General features: G+C 33.5%; 3 protein-coding genes across 9 annotated transcripts; 2 read left to right on the top strand and 1 right to left on the bottom strand.

The window, feature by feature from the left end:
• The first annotated feature begins 180 nt into the window (after positions 1-180).
• LOC100798792 (5'-deoxynucleotidase HDDC2) lies at positions 181-4,265 on the top strand. The gene is made up of 8 exons (XM_003518185.5): positions 181-517; positions 808-932; positions 1,058-1,095; positions 1,577-1,687; positions 1,779-1,858; positions 2,563-2,599; positions 3,452-3,493; positions 3,949-4,265. Exons 1-8 carry the CDS (start codon positions 317-319, stop codon positions 4,017-4,019), a joined length of 705 nt encoding a protein of 234 aa, XP_003518233.2. The 5' UTR covers positions 181-316; the 3' UTR covers positions 4,020-4,265.
• Positions 4,266-7,317: 3,052 nt separating this feature from the next.
• On the bottom strand, positions 7,318-13,553 carry LOC100798266 (AFG1-like ATPase family protein). 5 transcript variants are annotated; one of them, XM_003518184.5, is made up of 15 exons: positions 12,918-13,553; positions 12,342-12,642; positions 12,161-12,240; positions 11,881-11,975; positions 11,637-11,759; positions 11,376-11,445; positions 10,903-10,989; positions 10,745-10,810; positions 10,545-10,637; positions 10,280-10,336; positions 10,063-10,191; positions 9,881-9,971; positions 9,485-9,573; positions 8,652-8,845; positions 7,318-7,799 (listed from the first exon to the last, which is right to left on the bottom strand). In XM_003518184.5, exons 2-15 carry the CDS (start codon positions 12,574-12,576, stop codon positions 7,703-7,705), a joined length of 1,506 nt encoding a protein of 501 aa, XP_003518232.1. In that variant the 5' UTR covers positions 12,577-12,642; positions 12,918-13,553; the 3' UTR covers positions 7,318-7,702. The 5 variants fall into 5 exon arrangements, with proteins under 5 accessions (XP_003518232.1, XP_006575334.1, XP_006575332.1 ...); XM_006575271.4 differs by having other exon boundaries at positions 13,183-13,553; XM_006575269.4 differs by having other exon boundaries at positions 13,265-13,553.
• Positions 13,554-14,588: 1,035 nt separating this feature from the next.
• LOC100500677 (uncharacterized) lies at positions 14,589-16,758 on the top strand. 3 transcript variants are annotated; one of them, XR_005886668.1, is made up of 5 exons: positions 14,589-14,820; positions 14,926-15,099; positions 15,209-15,293; positions 15,897-16,004; positions 16,111-16,177. XR_005886668.1 is itself a non-coding variant. In XM_041005796.1 (5 exons), the coding sequence occupies exons 1-5, from the start codon at positions 14,621-14,623 to the stop codon at positions 16,355-16,357; spliced, it is 618 nt and encodes a 205-aa protein (XP_040861730.1). In that variant the 5' UTR covers positions 14,606-14,620; the 3' UTR covers positions 16,358-16,556. The 3 variants fall into 3 exon arrangements, 2 of the variants coding, with proteins under 2 accessions (XP_040861730.1, NP_001237807.2); XM_041005796.1 differs by lacking the exon at positions 15,897-16,004 and adding an exon at positions 16,265-16,556 and having other exon boundaries at positions 14,606-14,820; positions 16,111-16,176; NM_001250878.2 differs by lacking the exon at positions 15,897-16,004 and adding an exon at positions 16,265-16,758 and having other exon boundaries at positions 14,639-14,820; positions 14,906-15,099; positions 16,111-16,176.
• Positions 16,759-17,389: the final 631 nt, after the last annotated feature.

The raw sequence follows: 17,389 nt of genomic DNA, 5'->3' as shown, positions 1-17,389 counted from the left end.
TCCTTATACGAGCAGAATAAGGTTATTTATTTATTATCAAGCAAATGAGGTTGGATTTGAAACAAGTAAACATTAGTACTATTTTCTTTGGTATAACTGTGTGAGAAAGGAAGATTTTTCGACACTCATAAATGCGTATCCAACAAAACCATTTACAAATACAATTAATTACATTTGACAAGTGACCTTATCCTAGCCCTGTTTCTTGAGATGCCAAGCACAGACTTAGGTCTCTACTCACTAACCTAGTAGTACATTATTTTACTACTAGCATACTGTTCTAAGTTTGAAGTTTCCACAAAATCCAAAGGAATTAATGCGATTCACTCTTCTATCCCGTGCGCCTGTTCCTTTTCTTTCTGCCGCCTTCCTTAAATTCAAACCCGTTGCACCTTCCACAGCGACTTTCACTAGGGTTTCTTGCATGGCCGCTTCACCTTCTTCCGCGGCGGTTCGCGACGGCGCTCCTTCTGCTTCCTCTGCCATTGATTTCCTCTCAATCTGCCACCGCCTCAAGGTGCTTCTTCGTAAACCAGCTTTGTATTTTGAAGTTATGTACTTATTCGTTTCTCAGAAATGCCGCAGAAGTTAAAGAGATAATAACGGCTGTTTAATTTTGATTGCTAAAATTGTCAGTGCGTGTTAACCCAAGCTTGATTTGAGAATGAAACACAGTTTTATTTGACTGGCGTTGTGTCACACTGATAAAAGCTCGATTGCACTTGTGCTGTTTCGTTTTTTTTCTTCTTCCTGCTTTTAATTTGTAGTGCTGTAACTTGTTTGAATTCTGTTTGGTATCTGAGACAGGCAACAAAGAGAACAGGTTGGGTACGAAAAGATGTTAAGAATCCTGAATCTATAGCCGATCATATGTATCGAATGAGTTTGATGGCTCTGATTGCGTCAGATGTCCCTGGTGTAGACCGAAACAAGTTAATCCACCTTCCTTTTGAATCAGCTGTATATATGTTTTATTAATGACTATTTCTTTTTGCAATGCACCTGTTAACATTAGGATGGGAGGTAGGTTTTCTGAAACTTGTTTTTTATTTTTCAGGTGCATTAAAATGGCTATTGTTCATGACATTGCAGAAGGTATGCTAATATGCTGTTTGCTTTGTGTTATTTGTCTGTGCCTGGTAAAAGTGGTTCTGCATGCCTAAAGTATTGTTTATGAATAATGATATAATATAGTGGACAGGTTTGGCTGAATTCAGCTGGAAAGTAATAATTTGGTGAAATGTAAATAAACCGAAACAATGGATGAGACCGAGTGAGTACAATGGCCAGTTTAGGTTTGAATTTTGAAAATAGACTAGTTATGAATGCCTAAAAGACTAGAAGTTCACAATGAGTGAATTTGAATTACTTAATGCCAGCTGTCGATTTGATGCATGCAAATTTACAATGCTTTTGTATCCCCTATTTTGGTTTTATTATTGAAGCAGATTTTGGGTTTTCAAGTTATTAGGAGCTTTAATACCAGAGTATTATAATATCATCATATATCTCATGCTCTCATGTGAAAGTTCTGATCTACAATTTCATTTGTGCACTTTGGTGCTTTCTTTAATAGCAATTGTTGGGGACATAACTCCATTGGATGGAGTTTCGAAAGCAGAAAAGAATCAACGAGAACAGGAAGCACTAGATCATATGTGTAAAGTACTCGGAGGAGGATCTACAGGTACTTTTTTTCACTCTGTACATGGGTTTGTTAATGAGATAATAACAAAAACTCACATCTCTTGTTTTTTAATTGAATTGTCATATTGAAGCAAAGGAAATAGCTGAGTTGTGGATGGAGTATGAAGCAAATTCTTCTCCAGAAGCTAAATTTGTCAAGGACCTTGACAAGGTTTGTGGCCATACCTTTTGACTTGTGCGTGTGTTTGGTACAATGCCCTGCTATGGCCTAGGGAGGCCCCTTCACTACATTGGTAATGGTGCCTAACAGATCAAGAGGTCCCCACTGGGGGCTGGGTGGGTGGGTTGGGGGGCAGAGAGTGAGGGAGAGAAACTTGGGTAATGGGAAAGGGCTTTTCCATTGGGAGGGAGTATTGAACCTCCTCCCGAGAACTTGCACTGTCCCAACCAAGTGAGCGAGCCTTGGGTTTTTGACTGATAATAATAAGGTATGGTGATTCATGAATTATGGACTTTTGTTTTGGATTTTAGCGATATATTTCCTTGTCTATTTCAGCTTTTTTAAGAACTGTATATCGGTTTATACAGATTAGTTTATCTGTTTCATTAAACGGGAGAAGATGCTATGGTGTGAAGATGCTGTTCAGCTATTGTTTTCCTTTGCTCCGAATCTTTTCACCATCATTTTTAATTTAAATCTAATTATGTAAAATACTTTTGTTTTTCCCTAAGGGGTTGGGATAAATTGCATTTTTGCCTTTGTGTATTTGGCTTATGGTTAAAAGGAATAAACAAAAATAATAAGTAGCTCATTTTTTGTTAATATTCTGTCAGGCAGATGATTTTTGATTCATTTACAACTATTATGTAACATTTTGGCCTGTATTTTGATTCTTTAAATTTTGTTCTATACAGGTGGAGATGATACTCCAAGCTTTGGAATATGAAGATGGTGAGAGAAATTTTCAAATTTTATTTTTCTTCATATCTTCTCATTTTATTATGATCATATACAGTCCTTGTTGAATTGTTTGTCAATTCTTCAAACAAAACATATTACAATATTTGATTGTTAAGGAATTTATGCAAGTGATGTTAAATTTAAAGCATGTTAAACTTTTGGCACCTTGGTCTTCCTGGATTGGATGGGCGGTCTCTATAATTAAGACAAGGTGGGTGGAGGGTCAGAGGTTGTGATAACTGATAAGTTTTAACATCTTTGGCAACAAGTTGACTATTATGTCTAATATTCAAGCTAGGAATTTTATGGAATTTTTTGTGTATAGGGTATGGTTAGTGACAACTGATAAATTATATTACAATAAGGATGATGAGGATAAACAACTACTAAACTGTGCATTCATATTTTTACAGATGTCTCTGTAATCAGTAATTTTATGTCATGTTGTGCCTTTTTGATAGAATGGCAAAAATAACTGCCTTATATGTCTCTTGCACTAGGTTTGTCTCCTCTGCTGTATACTTATATCATATGACAAATATTGATTTTGACCACTCAGTTGTAATAATCTAATTTTGTAAAAGTGAGGTGTGGTATGTTGCAGAATGCAGGATGCATCCTCCTAGTGAAGATTATTAACAAAAATTACCTAAGTACAATGTCATTAAGTGTTTCAAATTCCCGTAAATGATGCATTTAGAGTTTAAAATCTATACTAATAAGCTACAAGCATTGGAATGAGTGGGTATTTTGGTGATTGTCATTTTCGTTTGTAGATTTGTTTCAGTGTAATTATCCATATGGCTTAGATCTTCTGAAATTTGTTCTCCCGTGACTTTGCAGAGCAGGGGAAGGATCTAGATGAATTTTTCCAGTCAACTGCTGGTATGATTTTCTTCAAAGTGTGATTTATTAGTTTGTGTTCTGAAATTGAATGATGGAGGCTGGATATCGTGTTTGTTAACAAAAAGAAATTCCACATTAATGATTTTTTTACCTGCCCCTTATTTTGTATGTGTGGAACAACATGAATAATCCTCAGTAATCAGCAGTACCTGGTTGCTAACATGAGATGGAATGTCACATGACATTTCAAAATATAGCTTTCAAAGTTCGTACTTGATTTGGGGTTTGATCCTATGGATTTGATCTTCTAAATATTTTTTTCAGTTGGTAAAAGTTGAGCACCGAAGAGGTGCCTGGAATTATTTGATCATGTATTGGAGAATTTTTCACTTGTTTTTTGATCCATAATTTTTTTTCCCATTTGTTTACGAATTATCAATTATCTTCTTTTTATGATTTGATAATTTATTGGAGAAAATTGTATCCTTTTGCAGGGAAGTTCCAAACTGAAACTGGCAAAGCCTGGGCATCAGAGATAGTATCGAGAAGGAAGAATACTAAATAAATCTCCCAGTATGGATCTCCTTGTCAATGGGATAGGGATAGGGATAGGTGGGGTTTATTTGGTTTGTTGGTGTGGGTTTTCTGTTCTTTTGGTCACTGGCATGAATGGGAGTAATAGGTGGTAGAGGTATAATAACAGCTGCTAGATGTACGGACCAACAAAAAACAGAGAAATTGAAGCTGTGCATGAAGCAGCGTATAGTGAATTTTACTAGGAGATTTGAACATAATCAAATTTGTTCGACTATGTCTAACCATCATTAGTTGTCTCATTCAAATAAGTGGACTGAAACTATTTTTCAACTTTAAAAAGAGAGATTTGATCTCACCATAATCAAATTTGTTCAACTATGTCTAACCATCAAAATAAGTGGACTGAAACTATTGTTGAACTTTAAAAAGATAGATTCCACGGGCTTCATATAGGTGGATTTTTCTTGCTCTGGACTAAAGCAGAGTAGTCGGGATCATTCTCTTCCCGTGTGCTTCATAGAAGTATTTTTCCCGATATTTATACCCACAGTATCTTTACTTTTATAACATCAGAAAAGTCGAAATGATTCTTTTTTAAAAAAAAAACAGAAAAGTCCAATGATTAAATCAGCAAAATATTAAATAGTAAAGCCATGCTATTCCTTATTACTTCATGTTGAATAATCCCTCTTATTACTTGTCATTTTCAATACTATAGAAAGATTAAATTAGTGCATAATATATGTAATTATTAATATATTTCATAATAAAAATATCTTTATGTTTACCAAGAAAATATTTAAATTTATTATAAAATAACTATATATATATATATATATTATAATTTTGTAAAATAATAATAAAAGTTAATAAAGTATGCTAAAATAATAATGTGTATGAAAAGAGAAATATAAATAGAAAAATATGTATAAAAAGGATATAAAGAAAATCTACTACACAATAAATAGTATAAATTTTCCAAATTTCGCAGTCTTTTAAAACTGTACAGGAAAAGGTTTTGATTAACACTTATCCAATTGGGGATAGATGTCAACTCTATGAAATTTTCTTTCACCCTTTATATATATATATTTATATTCTTTTTCTTGTGAGATAATCGATCATTTAATTTATTAATTTTATCATCATCATGTAAGCATGGCCTCACTTTGCAGTACGTAATTTTATTTTATATTATAAATCATAAAATATAAATTATAATTTTTTTAATTATGAAATTGAAGTTTTTAATTTGAAAAGTGAAGTTCTCATTTTTTTTTTAGATTTTCTTAATTAAAATTCTTATTAATTTTTATTTTTCTTTATTGAAAGATGTATTTTACACATTATTTTATAATTAATTATAAAATATTTTTCTTAATTATATCAAACTTCCTTATTTTCATATTTTATTTTTTCATTTTTATTCAATTTAATTTAAAAATAATTTTATATCATAATTTAAATTATTTATTATCAATATAAATATAATAATATATTAAAAATGTTTATTTATTATAAACAATAATTATAGGTATATAATAAACACCGATCCCGGCTGAAATATTGGTTATATTGTTAATATATATTTATTTATCTTTCATTTCACTTGTTTATATAAATTCTAAAAGAGTCTAACTCAATTATGGTAAATTTCATGGTATGATAATTTAATTTGTATGAATAAAAAAAAAAGAACTCGGTCTATACATACAATTGAATGTATAGCATCATTTTTGTACTTTTCTTTCATGGTGCATTTACGGGTTGAGTCACGAGTTTAGATTTATAGATCCGATCAAAATCGAACTCATCAAATTTTTTAAAGTTATTTGATTTGGTTTTAAATATTAATTGATCATATTTTATTTATTTATTTTAGCAAATTTGATTGAAACAAATCTAGTTGTCACAAATTTGGTTGCAACAAAACTTATTACAATAAATTAATTTGTTGGAAATAATTATGATTCAAACTATTATAGTAAATTTCGTTGAAGAATATTTTATTTTAATTTGTATTAGTCTATTTTAGAATATTATGTTAATGATATTAAATGAATCAATTTTATTACTTTCAGACATTTCATACTATTGTGTTAATTGTATTGAATATTTGGATGAATTATAATATAAAATAATAGTTCTAAGAAAAAAAAATCAAATTTAAATTGGTAACCTTTTGATTTAAACCGAATCAAACCGTTCATGAATGGTTTGAGTTGGGTTTAGTTTAAAAAAAAATTATAAAAACCAAACCGATCAAATTTAGTTGGGTTGGATCTTGAATTTGACCAAAACCGATCCGAGAACACCCCCTATAATTATCAACATAAGCATAGGACAACAAAAAAATCTTTACCTTAATAAGAGTCTTTTTTATCAATGACAGATGAGGTTGATCAATTAATGAGAAAATAAGTGTTGAATCTGCTTTAGTCCAAAAAGACTTTGACAAACCAACATTAGAAAGAGCATGTAACGAACTTTCTCCACTATAGTTCTATTCATTCGTTCTGCAACATCATTTCACTGTGGACTATGGCAACTTGTGTGTTGTTAATAATTCCTTCGACCTTGCATAAAACATCAAACTTCGTAGAACAAAACTCTAAATCATTATTAGTTTATAGGTGTTTTATTTGCCTTCATCTTTGCTTCTCAATCATGATCTCCACTCCTTGAAGGTAGCAAAAATGTCATCCTTTTTCTTCTTCAAGAAAACTGCCCAAACTCATGGAAAATTCATCAATGACAGTCAACATATATCTAGGGCTTCTATTAGATGGTTCCCAAAGATTAAAGTGCAATCAGTCAAATATTCCCGAAGTATTATGAAACCTTTCAATGAATTTGACTCATTTCTTCTTGCCAAAAATACAATGCTCACAAAACTCAAATTATTTGGCACTTTGCCCATTAAGAAGTCTTCTTTTGCTCAATTTAGTCGTGCCATTTTCATTCGTATGTTGAAGACAAAATATGTCATAATATAGTAAAATTGTCATCTCACAGAAATTGCATCTTTGCTTATTGTTGCAAAACATAGTTTTTCTACCCCTTTTACCATTATTAGAGCTCCATTGCTAAACTCTAATATATAAAACCAATGAAGAAAAAAGAGAATATATTCTTAGGTCCATCAAAATTCAGGCTAAATCTGACCAAAACAAGGGCATATGTATGTGCTGGTCTAGGCACCTTTCATCAGCACTTAATCTAAGGTTCCATCTAGCATGTGTCAAGACTAATTTGGCGAGAGGAATATATTTATCAGGACTCTGAATGTAATGATCAAGTCTTGCAAAACATTTATCAACAATAAATGCAGTTAAAAGACCTACATTCTATTTAAATTGTTTGAATTTTTGCATTACATCAAATCAATTATACAATATTTTTGCAAACACTAATAAATATTTGATGCTATCTAACACATCTCTCCCTGAGCTGGTGTCAAATCTAATGCTCTGAAGATGGATGTTTTTTTGTTTGAAATTTTGGTTGTTCACAATATTATTCATTTTGCCCCACTTTCACTCTATGGTACAACAATAGGAGCCAAATTGAGCCAAATCTAATGCTCTGCCGATGGATGGTTTTTTATTTGAAATTTTTGGTTGTTCACAATAATTACTCATTTTACCCCACTTTCACTCTGTGCTACAACAATAGCAACCGAACTGTGATACGAGGTTTTGGATCCTTTCTTCAAGCTTCAACGGCATTCTGATCCACTCTTTCTTTCTTTTCTGCTAACATGGCAGCATGGTGCTGTAAGTATTCCTTGCTGTTAATCTCTGTCAGTCTGCATCAAATTTATGTCATAATCAGTAATTGCAACAAATATATACATTTACATATAGGAATAATGGTGGTTCTCTCTAGGTATCTTGTAAATTATTTTTCCTTGCTATTATTGCTTTTTAGTTCTTAGAAATGCCAAAACAGAATATGTTTTAAGCTTGTTAACCTGGCCCAGTTACCCGACCAATGCCAAAACCTGCTCGACCCCTATTAATCTGCCATAATGATGGAGACATTACCCCCACAAAGCTGTGCGTGCAACCTATGTAACTGAGCCACTAGAGGCCTCTTAGCTACTGACACCATACCACCTTATATAGAGGCTACTCTCCAGGCAAATGCACTTTCAATTCTACACACTCATACACCAGATTCTGAAACTCAGATGCGGGAGTGTCATTTCAGGCACACCCCCTTCTCACTCTGCCAGTTACACTACCATAAATGGTGACCCTTGTCTACCAACACCTTGATATAAGATTCCAGCCATTGGATGTACATCTCAGATTTAGGTAAAAGATTTAATGTTGGAATCTTTCTAAATTCTAAGACAAAAGATACAAAGAATTGTTTTCAATGAATCAAGTGGCTGTTTTCTCCGAGTATTGCACATCAAATAATTATCCAATTCTCTAAGCATTCTCTATTACACAAAATGAAAAACAACTGAGGGAGCAATTTTAATTGCATTGCCAGTACCTCAATCTCTAGAGTTGGTTCCTGATCTTAGATGGTCATATAAATAATATTAAGATGAGAGATTCCAACTTGCATCAGTTGATCAGGCAACACCAAATCAAAATAGTTACAAAAATTTATTACATTAGTTGTTTTGTATGCAGATATATCGTACCTACTAATGGTGCGGTCTTTTGCAAACCCCAATTCATTGTCCACGCAAAGGTTAGAATCATCATTTTTCCTCGATCTTGAAGAGGTTCGGGGTGCCATATTTTTAGCCTCAGATATTGTTAATATTTTTTCAAAGAGATCTTGAGGGCTCCCTTCAGCAGTACATAATAGTCTGGCTTTGTTCTCATACATCACCTGTAATCACAGTGAAACAAAGCATCATACTTATTCTTCTCTCACTGTAGGAAAAACAAATGCAGAGGATAATACAAAAAGCATATGATTATTCATTTCAACATCTCATCACAGTGGCCTAAGCTTCAAGTTCTTAGAAAATCTATAAAATTTCAACTTCAGGTATGAAACTTTCAATCATAAATTTTTTTGGCTGTTGGATGTTTTTGGAAACATATGCAAAATTTTATTCTTCAGTTTTTCTAGTCAAAACTCAACATCCTTAGGCATATTTATAAATAGGAAGAAGCAAGGTAACAAACTCAGTCAGATCAAGAAAAAACTCACTAAGTTATACATATAGCAAACAATTTGCATAATAGATAGCAACATACTTGATACACTTCCAATACATAATTTAGTGGCACCCCCATAAAATACACTCAATAAAAAAGAGTGGGTCGCTAACTTTTAAAATGTGCTTCTAGCATTCATCTTTGTATAGTAGCAGAGGCGACAAGCAAGGGGCTGGCTCATCGCTAGGCCATTCCTTGAGCAGAAAATAATATTAAAATACAAAGGTTTTGATAAAATATGTTAATGAAACTCACAGACAAAGTTTAAACATGGGCAACCCATTTAGAATGGCAAGGGACTTACATCAACTAAAGTGACAAACCTATGTGCAGCTGATTTATTGTGAAGCCCAAAAATTGGAATGCCATCCAAGGCTAGCGTATGAAACTTCCCTGTGAAAACAAAAAAGACATTCTGTGAACATTGATTTATAGATCTTATATACATTAGCAGTTGGGTAAAAGTATGATAAATATCAAATATTTAAAAAACTACCACAATGAGAATAAACGAAGTTTACAGAAAAATGAAATCATTATCTGACTTTTATCACATTCAAAACTTAGTTACTTTTATCATCCCCATATGCAATTCCCAGCAAACAACAGAACTGTATCCTTTGTCTTTAGGATAGACATAAAAGATGTATGTATGCCGTATACATGAATGCATGAGAAAATTCACTCAAAAATGTCTTACTGAATAGCCCAAAATAGTCTGCAGCCCCAACAGGTCTCTCACAAAGTTCCTCAAAAGGAAAATAGGCACATCCGTTAGCTCCCAATGGAACCTGATAAAGAAAATGAACACAACTTTAAATTGATAATAATAGTGATTGTATGCTCAATATGTGTCTGTGTCAGATCAGATTTAACACATACATGCAGTGTCCTTCCCATTACTACTTCTACTTCTTGGGGGGTAGCTGTTCCTTCTCCAATCAACTGTTGAAACTTCTGCTTAAGAAAGCCAGATAAATCAGTGCCAACCAAATAGAATCCTTGCTCACCCTGCAGTCCAAATTTGCAGAAAATAAAATTATAAAACTAACAATTTGATATTAGCGCATTTACAAATATAAGATTTTTTATGTCATACCGATGCCATTTTGCGGTAGTCAACTGATGAACCAATCTCATGTACAACACACCTTTCCTACAGGAATATACTATATTAGGAAATTACAAAGAGCATTAAGAAAAATAAAAATGCATCCTGGAGTCTTTACTTTCTTCTACAGAACACAGATGAAAACATTCCAGAAAGCAGAGGGCATCAACATTCAGTAACGAAATTATTTAACAGTAGAGACTTGAAGCTAATCTAACATTTCTTCCAACTAAGGAAACATCTAGAACTGTACCTTCAATGCTGCAATGAAGGGTAGAAAGAGATCCCTCTGCAATCCACCCTCATATAGGTTATCTGGTGCACGATTTGATGTGGCCACTAGAATCTATACTTGTATCCAAGCACAATGAAGAAAATGAAAATTTGAAATTAATTAGGCAACAATTCCATAATTATTGTTTAGAGAGGCTACTAATCAGTTATATCACTTACAATGCCTTTGTTGAACAAATGTCTAAACAAGCGATTTAGTACCAATGCATCTGCTACATCTGTTACCTATAGAAAAAACAAATAACAAATCTCAAGATCATCAAATAAAATATGCATGATATATTATCAAAAGAAATAATGTTATACTAAAACTTTACCATAAATTCGTCAAGACATAATAAAATTGCATCATCAGAAATCTCCCCTGCAACCACATCAAGTGGATCTGACAACCCCTTATGCTTCTACAAGGATACACAACAGGAAATCTGAGTTAGGCTTCCTCTTATTCTGTTGGCCAATTAAGCATACAAGATAACATCATTCTGGAAACTGCTAACAAACAATTAATGCTAAAAGCATAAGACCCCTTTTATATCGCTTGATTATAAACAAATTCATCCTTCAAAAACATACATAATTATTGGATCTGTCCCCTACGGTATATAATGATTTTCGACTAACAAGATAGTCACAATGCAATTCGATATTAGCTTACTTAGATTTATTATCAGCCGTAACTATATTGGGCAAGCTGCAGTTTAACATGTATTAGAAATACATAGATCGTCCTCTTTTATCTAACAAAAAGAAAAGGAAAAAAAAAATATAACAGGTTTGGTAAACTTACTTGTAACATGCTATGCACATTCAACATAAAGTCATGAAAATGAATCCTCTTTTTCCTCCAATTAGAAGGCCTGATAAGATATAGCCAGTGAAGACAGTCAGAGTATAAATCCTCATAATAACACACTTCCATAGCATATTCTAAAAATGCTTCATATTCTTCCTATATTGAGAGTTGAAAAGGTATGACAACTAAATGGTATAAGACAACAGCAAGTGAGAAAACAAAAATCAATGGAAAAGAAATTCATTTCAAACTCACAATTGATCAAAAAACAGGTCCATCAGCATAGTTTTACCGGTACCCACTCCTCCATAAAGATATAAACCTTTTACAGGTGAGTAAGAAGGATGTGACAAGAGACGAGACCACAGCCACCCACTCCTGCAAAACCAAAAGCCAAATTAAATTCAGAAACCAAACAAGACGTGAATAATAGGCTTCAAGATTTAAGCAGACATATCAGCACGAAGCAGGAGAGATACTGGAAGGAAGAAAAGCATACCTTACAGGTTTTTCAGAGTTGCGGTCCAATTGGCAGGTGTCAGCAGACTCAACAAGCTCATCATACAGTCTCTGAAGTTCTGTCAGAGTGTCTACCTGTTTCAAAAGAAAAGAAAAAATGCTTAAACAGAGGAAAAGAAGATTAAGTGGAACAATGACCAATTAAGTGCCATGAAAAATAATTAAAATAATATTTAACAACATTTTTACCAATAAAACAAGCTAGTAAAATCCATTTCATCAATGAAATTAGGCATTAAAATGAAGTGTAGACACTCTACCTGGCAAGCATCGCCTTCAACAAGTTCACCATTATCAATTCTTCGTTCATACTCAACAAGAGGCCCAGCTTTGCTTGTTTCTGTAACCGAAACCAACAAATTGCAAAACAAATAGACATAAGAGAATGAAGTTTCGAACCCTCCTGAATCTAGCACACTGCGAGCGAAAAAAGGTGAGAACCTCTATTTGTGAGTTTTGCAGCATCATTTGAGAGAGGTTTCGTGGTTGTTGTAAACAAATGGTTTTTAAAGTTGGTCTCAGCATGATCAACAACTCTGAAAGCTGAACTATGGATATGACAGCTCTTTCCAATGTGACATGGAGGTTCTTCTGCAACATTAACACTGATCAATACACAATCTTGCCTCTGAAAGGCTGGTCGCAAATGTCGCAGAGAACGAAGCACGTTTCTCATCTTCAACTACTCCCAACTCCAACAAGCTTCAGACCAATAAACCCCACTAAAAAGTTTCAATTACCCCTGAAATCAGAGACGCTAATCACTCAATTTTGAATCATAAAGATTCCTCAATAACAGAGAAACCAAAATTAAATAAAAAGAAAAAACAACAATCTTGACATGCGATCAATAAGGCCTTTGAGCTTTGACATTCACCAAGAATTATAAATGAAAAAATTTCAAGAAATCGATGAAATCAAAGACACTAATAAATCACAATAATTTCTCAGAAACAAAGAAACCAAAACTAAATTACGAAAATGAAATCATGATGCTAGATTTAAAAGGTCTTTCACTTGTACGAAAATTGAAGCCGGAGAAAGTGTAATTCCGGAACTTAGTGAGAAGATTGAGATAAAACAGTGCATCGTTTTAATCTCCCAACAAATGTGACAGACATGCAACATGCAACAAAAGCAGAACTTGTTAAGTCCAGATAAAACGCCGTACTTCCAATTCGTTCCAATATGTTAGGAAAATTGCGAAAAAGGGACAAAAAAAAATAAAATCTTGACGGCGTTATATTAGCAACAGGATGAAAACAACATAAAGAAAACTCACCCGAATAGGTAAGACCACTCCCACAAAACAGGAACAAGTAAAAAGGAAAAACAAGTTTTGCGTGAACAGAGAAAGAGATTACGATGATATTGATAACAGAGCCCACTTTGTTCACACCTCACAACGTTGGTGTTTCACCTTATCTCGTTGCGATTCCACGTTGTTTTTTTTTTTCTTTTTCCTTCTTGTGCCAGAAAATCACACGTATGCTTGCAGCACCTTTAAAAAAAAAGGAGAAACTGAGAAAAAGAGAAGACGCTGATGATGCAAGTTGCTCAAAGCATGGAACAATGCGGTAATGGGTGATGCGTCGACTTTAATACTATTTTTTGTTTATTAAATGTCTCAACTAATTGTGTTGATCAAATGTGGGAGATATTCACATGCGATGGAACCCATAAGCTAAGGTCAGCACCGTGTTTTTTACTATTGGCATTGTTATTTTGCTATTGGCATTAGGGATCAATATTGTTTCTTTCGTCGCACCTTTTTATTTCTATCCTGGACCCACCTTATTCCCAATTCGCAGGTCCCGCTGCTTTTCTATGTTCTTGTTTATTTTGAATATATTATATTTTTTTCCCTTATGACATTTGTCTTGATTTTATGGAATCTGATTTGGCTTTGGAAAATACTGTAAGATTCATTGTATTTCTTTTTATTTGTTCATTATATATCTCATATGTGAAAAAATGTCTTCTAATACTTGGATGTTGTTAATCATTCTCTTTAGAAAGCTCGTAAAAGATTTAACAATAGATTTTTTTTTTTATTAAATTTTATTAAAGATGCATTTATACTAGATAGCATTTGTTTAAATATTAGAGCCAAAAACTTCTTGCAGGAGGCATCTTTCACGTGGTCCAACTCCAATGAACTTGTTTTCACCATTACCAATAATGCTATTAAATTTATAGGGTAATAATAAAAAACTTTTCATGTTATTCATATATGTATTATACTAGTATTTATTTATGATCAAAATATCACCTTAAAAAATGATCAAGATATGTATTATATTAATTTTAAAGCGCATCATCGTTTCTTAATTTGTTTGAAGAAAATTATAAGGTATGAATATCGTGTGTTTGCAAAGAATGACAAATGAGCAATTCCCGGAAGCAATAAAACATTGAATTGAAAGTGGTGTCCTCATCGATTCCAACCACAAGTCGAGGCACTATTATGAGTAGGAATCCCAGGTTAAGATCAAATTCTCCTCCTGGACCCCAACCCTATTCAGAAAATAGGCAAAATAATAATAATATTACCTACACGTTGCTTTGAATCTTTAATTATTGTTGTTTTGTCATGCATCCGTACTTTTCATTATATTTTAATCCAACACGTAGTTAGTTTAGTAGCACACGCTTACGTGACGTGGATCTATATCACGGAAAGAAAGTCAAAAGTCTATTGGGCTACAATATATGGCCCAATGAAGAATGTTGGTCCTGTTGGCCCATTATCGAAGTTCGGGTGTTCTGTTCCAGCAAGCAGAAGCAGAAGCAGAACTCAGGTAGCGTGCGGTTGTTGGGGGAAAAATAGAAAGCGATGGCGAATCAGGGTGCTAAGAAACGCAAGGAAGAGAACGCTCGTCACATGGCGAGGCTCCGCCAAATCATCATCGCCTGCAACGTACTCTCTCTTCTTCTCTTCAATTGTTTGTGATACTGTGGATTGGTGATCTAATTCTATGGTTTTCTTTTGAATTGATAATTAGGTTATCTATGTTTTGCTTAGAATGTTGGTGTTCCATTCGAGCTTCACCTGGAAGCACTGGATTGGGTTGATTGTGACTTCTTTGGCATATGTTATTCCCTATCAACAGCTCGCGAAGATGGCAACCCCTGCTTACGCTGAAGATGGTGAACTTTTAGATGGTGGATTTGATATGTCTACTGGTGGAGTTTGTGGGTATGTCTTTACTATTGTCTTATTTTTAGATCAGGATTTTTAGTACTCAACTTGTTCCTATGTGATATTTATATTTTGTTCCTCTCTTATTGTGAGTCGTCTTTTGCAGGTATTTACATGATGTTATCTACATAACATGCTTTGTGCAAGTCATGTCCATCGTCTCTGGAAAGTTCTGGTACACATATCTTGTGGTAAGCTGCATAATCTGTTCACAAATGTGGTATGCTTTTAGAATATTGGGTTTGTAATTGTTAATGTTATAGCTTTGCACTAAGGCTACTTCAAATAATGCATAAAGAGGGAAGCTTGGTGGTGTGTATATAGATGGTCCATCTTAGTGAGATGGTAGGAGTACTATCCAAGAAAGAGAGATTGGTCTTGAACTGTTAGCTAAGGGATGATGTCGTTAAACCTGGGAAAATACTTTATGAAATGGATGGGGTACAGAAAATAGCAAGTAACTATCATCCAAAATGCCTATACGAACTCAATTCATTATTTCAGGATGTCCTTGGTACACAGGCACAAAATTAATCACAAGTAACTATTGTTACCCCAACATATTAGTTTGTTAATTCAAGGATTATATTAGATTAGGTATTAGGTATTCCTATGCAAATTCAAGTGTGCTTGGCACTGGACTGCAATCATCTGCAGTCTAAATAGAACTGCACACTATCATGACCCTTATAATTATTCAACTTCATAACCAAAAGAAAATTATAAATTTGGTTTAAAAGTTATAAGCTATTGGATTTGAAACTACAATTGTGTCTGTTCTTTCTGAACTGCAGACCTGTTGGGACTGTGGACTGGTTGAATTTTGACTCTGTGTTGCCCTTTTCTGCCCCAAATATATATACATTTGCGGATAGAGTTTGATGTTGTTGTAATCAGTAACTGTATGTGCTTGACTTAAGGAATTCTGAAACCCTTTAAGCATTAGAAAAAGCGACAAACTACAGATTAAGTCAGTGACACAATTGCCCCTTGCTTGGCATTTGACAGATACCGGCTTTTGGAGCATACAAGTCCTTTGGTTTCATTAAAGGATTTTTGCCAGGGGGTTCAGAGGTACGGTCACCTTTGTTGATTAATGTTTACTTTAAGACCACATATAGAACCATGGTAACGTAAATTTCGTATGTCTTTTGTGAATTAGGAATCATTTGAAGATGAAAAGACCCGGAAGAAGAGGGAAAAGATGGAGAAGAAGGCATCGAGACCCAAGTTTGCCAAGACAAGAACTAGATAGTTTAATGTACGACACCCAGTTACACAATGTATCACAATATTCAAGATTGATGGAGGTTGCCCGGAAACTTTCAACTTTTGCGAACACATGCTACACAAAGTCTGAGATGTATTTCATGTATAACAAATTAATTTACTTTTTTATGCCCTCCAAGAACATGTATACTTACAAAGTTTAGAAAAGTATTTGGATAAGCTAATCTCTAAGGGATATTGAGATTAAGAGTTGTCAATTACGGGAAGATTCATCATCTTTATCAAATGACTCAACGTTAGTGAATGACGTGGAATTGCATAAATGGAGTTTAACCTTGTTGGAAATCTTACGTGGGTGTCAAAAATGAGCATTATGTACGACAGACAGGTAGCTAACAATAGCATATCAAAATCTCATACTATGGCACTTAATGTTAACGCACTATCATCTATTAATTTATTGCTGTACCAAAAAAGCCAAGCATGATATTGTGGGGATGAAATGATAAGACCTCTAATTACCCTTTACGCCTTCTAGGTGTTGAATTAATTCCCATGTAGATGTTACCTTTGCCTAGTTATAAGGTAAAGTGTTTGTGTACCAACGTAAAGTTCAGGCATATTACGTGATAAGAATAAGAAAATTCAATTTACTCAATAAGACATACGTGGCGTTTAGTTGGGCACATTTAAATATTCTTTTTGTTTTAGTATGCATGGTACAAGTATTATCCTCCATGAATCCACTAAGATTACTGGTGATGGTCGTAAATTTTTTATTTTGTAAAAATATATTAGTATAGTGACAAGACTTTGAGTAGTTTTTGTGTGTGTGTATATATATATATATATATATATATATATATAAAGTTCAAACTAGTCATTGCCAAAAAAAAAGTCATCTATGTCCTATGAGTTCTAATCAGAATGGAGGTATGATAAAACTCTCATTCCAAATTCAAAGGAATACATAATTGTTAAATCATACAAAAAATAAAATAAAATAAAATAGGACCTGAAAACTGCTAGAACCTGAAAAATGGACACTGGATAATGG

Source organism: Glycine max, chromosome 2 (genome assembly GCF_000004515.6).
Source record: "Glycine max cultivar Williams 82 chromosome 2, Glycine_max_v4.0, whole genome shotgun sequence".
NCBI classification, from domain to species: domain Eukaryota; kingdom Viridiplantae; phylum Streptophyta; class Magnoliopsida; order Fabales; family Fabaceae; genus Glycine; species Glycine max.
The sequence above is the reverse complement of the archived record's forward strand: the minus strand, read 5'-3'. Positions and strand labels throughout refer to the sequence as shown.

Excerpts from the sequence above, each read along its gene's own strand:
- LOC100798792 (XM_003518185.5), top strand. The coding sequence starts at position 317 with ATGCGATTCACTCTTCTATCCCGTGCGCCTGTTCCTTTTCTTTCTGCC. Across the intron at positions 518-807 it reads CAATCTGCCACCGCCTCAAG|GCAACAAAGAGAACAGGTTG; the intron begins GTGCTTCTTCGT and ends TATCTGAGACAG. Across the intron at positions 933-1,057 it reads CCTGGTGTAGACCGAAACAA|GTGCATTAAAATGGCTATTG; the intron begins GTTAATCCACCT and ends TTTATTTTTCAG.
- LOC100798266 (XM_003518184.5), bottom strand. The coding sequence starts at position 12,576 with ATGAGAAACGTGCTTCGTTCTCTGCGACATTTGCGACCAGCCTTTCAG. Across the intron at positions 11,446-11,636 it reads GACCTGTTTTTTGATCAATT|GCCTTCTAATTGGAGGAAAA; the intron begins GTGAGTTTGAAA and ends ATATCTTATCAG. Across the intron at positions 9,574-9,880 it reads AGACTATTTTGGGCTATTCA|GGAAGTTTCATACGCTAGCC; the intron begins GTAAGACATTTT and ends TTGTTTTCACAG.
- LOC100500677 (XM_041005796.1), top strand. The coding sequence starts at position 14,621 with ATGAAGAATGTTGGTCCTGTTGGCCCATTATCGAAGTTCGGGTGTTCT. Across the intron at positions 14,821-14,925 it reads AAATCATCATCGCCTGCAAC|AATGTTGGTGTTCCATTCGA; the intron begins GTACTCTCTCTT and ends TGTTTTGCTTAG. Across the intron at positions 15,294-16,110 it reads TCTGGTACACATATCTTGTG|ATACCGGCTTTTGGAGCATA; the intron begins GTAAGCTGCATA and ends GGCATTTGACAG.